The sequence below is a fragment of the Portunus trituberculatus genome, chromosome 2 (assembly GCF_017591435.1).
Source record: "Portunus trituberculatus isolate SZX2019 chromosome 2, ASM1759143v1, whole genome shotgun sequence".
In the NCBI taxonomy this organism is placed as follows: domain Eukaryota; kingdom Metazoa; phylum Arthropoda; class Malacostraca; order Decapoda; family Portunidae; genus Portunus; species Portunus trituberculatus.
In genome coordinates this window covers 2,613,691-2,621,336 of record NC_059256.1, presented here as the reverse complement: position 1 = coordinate 2,621,336, position 7,646 = coordinate 2,613,691, and the positions used below count along the sequence as shown (strand labels likewise).

General features: G+C 41.1%; 1 protein-coding gene across 1 annotated transcript; it reads left to right on the top strand.

The window, feature by feature from the left end:
• Positions 1 to 1,632: 1,632 nt before the first annotated feature.
• LOC123501390 (CTD nuclear envelope phosphatase 1 homolog) lies at positions 1,633 to 7,483 on the top strand (the record flags this gene model as incomplete). The annotated part of the gene is made up of 4 exons (XM_045250213.1): positions 1,633 to 1,902; positions 4,247 to 4,475; positions 6,165 to 6,375; positions 7,427 to 7,483. Coding segments are annotated over 3 exons (645 nt in total), but the record flags the coding sequence as incomplete, so codon positions are not given.
• Positions 7,484 to 7,646: the final 163 nt, after the last annotated feature.

Genomic DNA, 7,646 nt, shown 5'->3' with positions numbered 1-7,646 from the left:
AAACACACCAAAACATCCCTAAACACACCTAAAACACCCCTAAACACACTGAAAACACTCCAAAACACACTAAAACACCCCTAAACACACTAAAACACACAAAAACACACACACTAAACACCAAAACACCCTAAACACAGAAACACCCAAAACACTCCCAAAACACCCTAAACACACTAAAACACACCTAAACACACAAAACACACCAAACACACCAAAACACCCTAAACACACAAAACACCAAAACCCACCAAAACACACCTAAACACAAAAACACCACAAACACACAAAACACACCAAACACACAAAAACACACCAAAACACCAAAACACACAAAACACCCCAACACCCACCCCAAACACACCCCCACCAAAACACCCAAAATCACACAAAACACACACACACTAAACACACAAAAACACACCAAACACACCAAACACACCAAACACACCTAAACACACCACACACACCCACAAAACACACCTAAACACACACACCAAACACACCTAAACACATAAACACACCAAAACACCCAAAACCACAAACACACACACACAACAAACACCCAAATTCCATCAAAACCCCAAAAACCACACCAAAACACACCAAGAATGTCCCCAAATACACCAAAACACCTCCAAAAGTCCCATAAAACACCACAAAACCACAAAAAAACACCTGAAAAACCCACAAATACCATTAAAACATACCAAACACACCCTAAAACACTCAAAAACACCAAAACACCCCCAAAACACACCAAATCCCATCAAAACACCCCAAAACCACACTTAAACACCCAAAACAAAACACACAAAAACACACCAAACCCACCAAACACCACCAAAACACAAAACACCCACCAAACACACAAAACACCCCAAACACCCAAATCACTAAAACACCAAAACACTAAAACACACAACCACTCAAACACACCAAAACACACATTTACCTAAACACACCCAAAACACACAAACACACAAAACACCAAAACAAAACACATTTACCACCAAAACACCAAACTCACCAAAATCACCTAAACACACACTAAAACACACCAAAACACACACCCTAAACACAAAACACACAAAACACCCCAAACACCTTAAAAAACACAAAAACACCAAAACACACCAAACACCAAAACACTCAAACACCCCAAAAAAACACCCAAAACACACCAAAACACACATTTACCAAAACAAAACAAAACACCACCAAACACACCTCCAAAACCCAAAACACCAAAAAACACACCAAAACACACACCAAAACACACAAAACCACAAAAACACCCAAAACACCAAAACACTAAACACACAAAACACCCAAAAACACACCAAAACACACACAAAAACACACAAAACACAAAAATACACACAAAAACACACCAAAAACACAAAACACACTCAAACACACCAAAACACACCAAAACACACCAAACACACAAACACCACAAACACAAAACACCAAACACACACAAAACACACCAAAACACACAAACACACAAAACACTCAAAACACACCCAAAACACACAAAAACACCAAAACACTAAAAAACACTCAAAACACACAAAACACACACTCAAAACACTCAAAACACACACAAAACACACCAAAAACCCACATTTACCCACAAAACACACCAAAAACCCACAAAAAACACTCATAAACACCCCTTTTAACACTCCGTCTCCCCCTCCAACAGGCCTGGTGAAGCGTAAGGTGCTGGTGCTTGACTTGGACGAGACTCTGATCCATTCTCACCACGACGGAGTGATCAGACAGATGGTGAAGCCAGGCACACCACCCGACTTTGTGCTCAAGGTCACCATTGACAGACACCCAGTTCGCTTCTTTGTGCACAAGAGGCCACACGTCGATTTCTTCCTGGATATTGTAAGTGTTTGGGGGGGTTTTGTGAGGGTTTTGAGGGGTTTTGGGGTGTTTTTGTGAGGGTTTTGAGGGGTTTTGTGAGGTTTGAGGTTTTGAGGGTTTTGGGTTTAGTGTTTTGAGTTTTGGGTGGTTTAGTGTTTTTGGGGTTTGATGTGTTTTAGTGTGGGGTGTTTGTGTGTTTGGGTGTGTGTTGTGTGTTGGGTTTTGGGTGTTTTGAGTGTTTTAGTGTTTTGTGTTTTGTTTTGGTGTGTTTTAGTGTTTTCTTTGGTGTGTTTGTGTGTTTGGGGTTTTAGTGTTTTTGGGTTGTTTGTGTTTTGTGTTTTTGGGTGTTTTCTTCCTGGATATTGTAGTGTTTGGGGGTTTTTTTTGTGAGGGTTTTGGGGTTTTTGTTTTGATTTTGGTATGTTTTGAGTGTTTTTGAGGGTTTAAGTGTTTTGGGGGTTTTGGTGTGTTTTTGTGTTGGTGTGTTTTGGGGTTTTGGGTGTTTTGTGTTTGTGTTGGGTGTTTTGGTATGTTTTGAGTGTTTTGAGTGTTTTGGGGTGTTTTGGTGTGTTTGGGTGTTGTAGTGTGTGTTGGGGTGTTTTTGGGTGTTTGGGGTGTTTTGGTGTGTTTTGTTTGTGTTTTGGGTGTTTTTTTTGGTGTTTGATGTTTTGGGGTGTTTTGTGTTTTGGGTGTGTTTTGTTTGTGTTTTTTGTTTTTGAGTGTTTTGGTTGTTTTTGTGTTTTGAGTGTTTGGGGTTTTGAGGGTGTTTGGGTTTTGAGTGTTTTGAGTGTTTGAGGTGTTTTGTGTTTTTGAGGTGTTTGTTGTGTTTTGGTTTTGTGTTTTGGTGTGTTTGGGTTTTTTTGAGTGTTTTGGGTGTTTTAAGTGTTTGTGGTGTTTGGTGTTTTGAGTTTCCACACACCTCTTTATTTTCGATTTTTGTTTTGGTGTTTCACCAGACAGTCCCCTTAACCTAATTTGTCCCCTCCCATAGGTGTCCCAGTGGTACGACATGGTGGTGTTTACAGACAGCATGGAGATCTATGGGGGGTGTTTTGGGAGTGTTTGTTGATATTTATAGAATGTTTTGGGAGTGTTTATGGGTGTTTTGAGGTGTTTATGGATGTTTTGGGGTGTTTTAGAGTGTTTTGGGGTGTTTTGGAGTGTTTTGGGAGTGTTTCTGGGTGTTTTGGTGTTTTTGTGTGTGTGTTTTGGTGTGTTTTGCATTTTCTTTGTGTTATTGGTGTTTGGGGTGGAGGGTGTTTTTTGAGTGTTTTGAGTGTTTTGGGGTGTTTTGGAGTGTTTTTGGTGTTTTTGGTGTTTTGGTGTTGTGTTTGGGGTGTTTTGGTATGTTTGGTGTTTAGTGTTTTGGGTGTTTTGGAGTGTTTTGGGGTGTTTTGGAGTGTTTTGGGTGTTTTGGAGTGTTTTTGGGTGTTTTGAGGTGTTTTGGATGTTTTGGGATGTTTTAGTGTGTTTTGGGATGTTTTGAGTGTTTTGGTGTGTTTGAAATGTTTTAGGTGTTTTAGAATGTTTGACAGTGTTTCAATCAAGATTCTCAGTTTTCAAACACCCCTTAACCTAATTTGTACCCTCCCATAGGTGTCCCAGTGGTACGACCTGGTGGTGTTTACAGACAGCATGGAGATCTATGGGGGGTGTTTTGGGAGTGTTTGTTGGTATTTATAGAATGTTTTGGGAGTGTTTATGGGTGTTTCTGGGTGTTTTGGAAGTGTTTATGGATGTTTTGGGGTGTTTTGGAGTGTTTTGAGGTGTTTTTGGGTGTTTTGGGTGTTTTTTGTGTTTATGGATGTTTTGGGATGTTTTGGAGTTTTGGGTGTTTTGGGTGTTTATGGATGTTTTGGGGTGTTATGTTTTTGGGTGTTTTTGGGTGTTTTCTGGGTGTTTTGGCGTGTTTGGGATGTTTTGGGGTGTTTTGGAGTGTTTTGGGAGTGTTTTGGGAGTATTTCTGTGTGTTTGGTGTTTTGGATGTTTTGGGTGTTTGTGTGTGTTTTTGGGGTGTTTATGGATGTTTTGGGGTGTTTTGGGTGTTTTGGGATGTTTGTGTTTTGGCGTGTTTTGGAAGTGTTTGATGTTTGTTTGAGAGTGTTATTCATTACTGGTGTGTTTTGTGGTGTCATGGAATGTTTTGGAGTGTTTATCGGCATTTTTGGTTTTTGGTGTGTGTTTTTTAAGTATTTCTTAAGTGTTTATGTGTGTTTTGAAGTGTTTTGTTAGCATTTCTGGTGTTTTTGGTGTGTTTTGCAGTGTTTTGAAATGTTTCTGGGTGTTTTAGAGTGTTTGACAGTGTTTCAATCAAGATTCTCAAGTTTTCAAACACCCCTGAACCTAATTTGTACCCCCCCCATAGGTGTCCCAGTGGTACGACCTGGTGGTGTTTACGGCCAGCATGGAAATCTACGGGGCAGCGGTGGCCGATAAGCTGGACGCAGGGAGGGGCATTCTGCGTCGCCGTTACTACCGCCAGCACTGCACACTTGACTATGGCAGCTACACCAAGGACCTGGCTGCCATTTGCCCTGATCTCGCATCCATCTTCATCCTAGACAACTCCCCTGGGGCTTACCGGCAGTACCCAGGTGTGTGGTGGGGTGTAGAGGGTATTGCAGAGTGTTTTTGTGGTGTTTAAAGGTGGTTTTGAGGTGTTTTAAGGTGTTTTTGAGAGTGTTTTGTGGTGTTGCAGTGTGTTTTAGGGTGTTTTGGTGAGTTTAAATATGTGTAAAGGTGTTTTTGGGGTGTTTTAAGTGTTTTTGAGAGTGTTTTGGGATGTTGCAGTGTGTTTTAGGGTGTTTTGGGGTGTTAAAATATGTGTTAAGGTGTTTTTGGGATGTTTTAAGTGTTTTTGAGAGTGTTTTGGGGTGTTGCAGTGTGTTTTAGGGTGTTTTGGGGTGTTAGAATATGTGTTAAGGTATTTTTGGGGTGTTTTCAGTGTTTTTGAGAGTGTTTTGGGATGTTGCAGTGTGTTTTAGAGTGTTTTGGGGGTTAAAATATGTGTTAAGGTGTTTTTGGGGTGTTTTAAGTGTTTTTGAGAGTGTTTTGGGGTGTTGCAGTGTGTTTTAGTGTGTTTTGGGGGGTTAGAATATGTGTTAAGGTGTTTTTGCGGTGTTTTAAGTGTTTTTGAGAGCATTTTGGGTGTTGCAGTATGTTTTGGGGTGTTTTTAAGATATTTGGGATGTTGCAATGTGTTTAAAGGTGTTTTTAGGGGCATTTTGGGGGTGTAGCAGTGTTTTTGGGATGATCAAAGGTGTATTTAGAGTGTAAGTGTTTTTGGAGTATTTTTGGGGTGTTTTAGGGTGTTTTTAGTTGTTTTGTGGTATGTAGCAATGTTTTCAAGGTGCTTTGGTGTGTTTGGGGTGTGTTTAAGGGTATTTAGTGGGGTGTAGCAGTGTGTAGGGTGTATACAGGGCAACACCAAGGACCTGGCTGCCATTTGCCCTGATCTCGCATCCATCTTCATCCTAGACAACTCCCCCGGGGCTTACCGGCAGTACTCAGGTGTAGAGGGTGTTGCAGAGTGTTTTAGGGGTGTTTAAAGGTGTTTCTGGGTGTTTTTGAGGGCATTTTGTGGTGTTGCAGTGTGTTTTACGGTGTTTTGGTGAGTTTAAATATGTGTAAAGATGTTTTTGGGGTGTTTTAAGTGTTTTTGAGAGTGTTTTGGGGTGTTGCAGTGTGTTTTAGGATGTTTTGGGGCTTAAAATGTGTAGAGGTGTTTTGGGGTGTTTTAAGTGGGGTGTAGAGGGTGTTGAGAGTGTTTTGGGGTGTTTAAAGGTGTTTCTGAGTGATTTTGGGGTGTTTAAAGGTGTGTTTGGGATGATTTGGGATGTTTTTTAGATGTAATAGTGTTCTTGAAGTGTTTTGCGGTGTTTAAAGATATTTTTGGGAGCATTTTGAGGTGTTGCAGTGTGTTTTATTGTGTTTTTCGAAAGATTTGGGTGATATAGGGCACCCATAACACCCTTAAACACCCCTAAAACACTGCAAAACACCCCAAAACACCCCCTAATATGTCCTAATATGTGGGGTGTAGAGGGTGTTGCAGTGTGTTTTAGGGGTGTTTAAAGGTGTTTCTGGGTGTTTTTGAGGGCATTTTGTGGTGTTGCAGTGTGTTTTACGGTGTTTTGGGGGGTTAAAATGTGTAAACACCCCTAAAACACTGCAAAACACTCCCAAAACACCCCAAAACACCCCCTAATATCTCCCTCTCTCTCTCTTATACTCTCACTAACTCACTCTCCCTCTCTCTGACACTCTCTCTCTCTCTTCATCAGACAATGCAGTGCCCATCAAGTCTTGGTTTAGCGACCCCCTGGATACCTCGCTACTGTCCCTCCTACCAGTGTTGGATGCTCTCAGATTTACCACAGACGTCAGATCGGTCCTGTCTCGTAACCTGCACCTCCACCACATCTGGTAGTACACCCCCCCAAGCTGCGCCCCCCTCCAGAATCCCCCCCAACGCCTGCCTATCCCCGGCCCTCGGTAAGTAGTGTTTTTTTGTGCGTTTTTGCTGTTTTTGGGTGGATTAGGTGTTTTTCCAGGTTTGTGGTGTTGAAGTGGTGTTAGTCTGTCACTAGAGCCATTAAAATGTAACTTCAAATGCCAATAACTTCCACTACACCCTTCCAAATGCCAGTAACTTCCTCTACACCTTTGAAAAACACCAATAACTTCCACTACACCCTTGAAAAACACCAATAACTTCCACTACACCCTTGAAAAACACCAATAACTTCCACTACACCCTTGAAAACACCACTATAACTTCCACTACACCCTTGAAAACACCAATAACTTCCACTACTTGAAAACACCAATAACTACACCCTTGAAAACACCAATAACTTCCACTACACCCTTGCAAACACCAATAACTTCCACTACACCCTTGAAAACACCAGTAACTTCCACTACACCCTTGAAAAACACCAATAACTTCCACTACACCCTTGAAAACACCAATAACTTCCACTACACCCTTGAAAACACCAATAACTTCCACTACACCCTTGAAAACACCAATAACTTCCACTACACCCTTGAAAACACCAATAACTTCCACTACACCCTTGAAAACACCAATAACTTCCACTACACCCTTGAAAACTTCCAACACCCTTGAACTTCCACTACACCCTTGAAAACACCAATAACTTCCACTACACCCTTGAAAAACACCAATAACTTCCACTACACCCTTGAAAAACACCAATAACTTCCACTACACCCTTGCAAACACCAATAACTTCCACTACACCCTTGCAAACACCAATAACTTCCACTACACCCTTGAAAAACACCAGTAACTTCCACTACACCCTTCCAAACACCACAAACACCCTTGCAAACACCAAAATGGCTCTTGTCAATATTTATAAGGCAAAAATGTTGAAAAATATAAGTTTTGATAAAAATGAGAAATATTTTTTTAGAGATTTAAAAGATTAATGTTTAAAACGTAAAAAATAACTCTCTCTCTCTCTCTCTCTCTCTCTCTCTCTCTCTCTCTCTCTCTCTCTCTCTCTCTCTACAGGGCAAGAAAAGGCTATAACTGGTCTCAAGAGTGTGTGTGTCCCCTCCTCCCTGCCCCATCATCTCTCTCTCTCTCTCTCTCTCTCTCTCTCTCTCTCTCTCTCTCTCTCTCTCTCTCTCTCTCGCTCTAATTTGAGTGAGAGAGAGAGTGTGTGTGTGTGTGTGTATGTGGTAGTGGTAGTAAATTATTATTATTATTATTATTATTATTATTATTATTA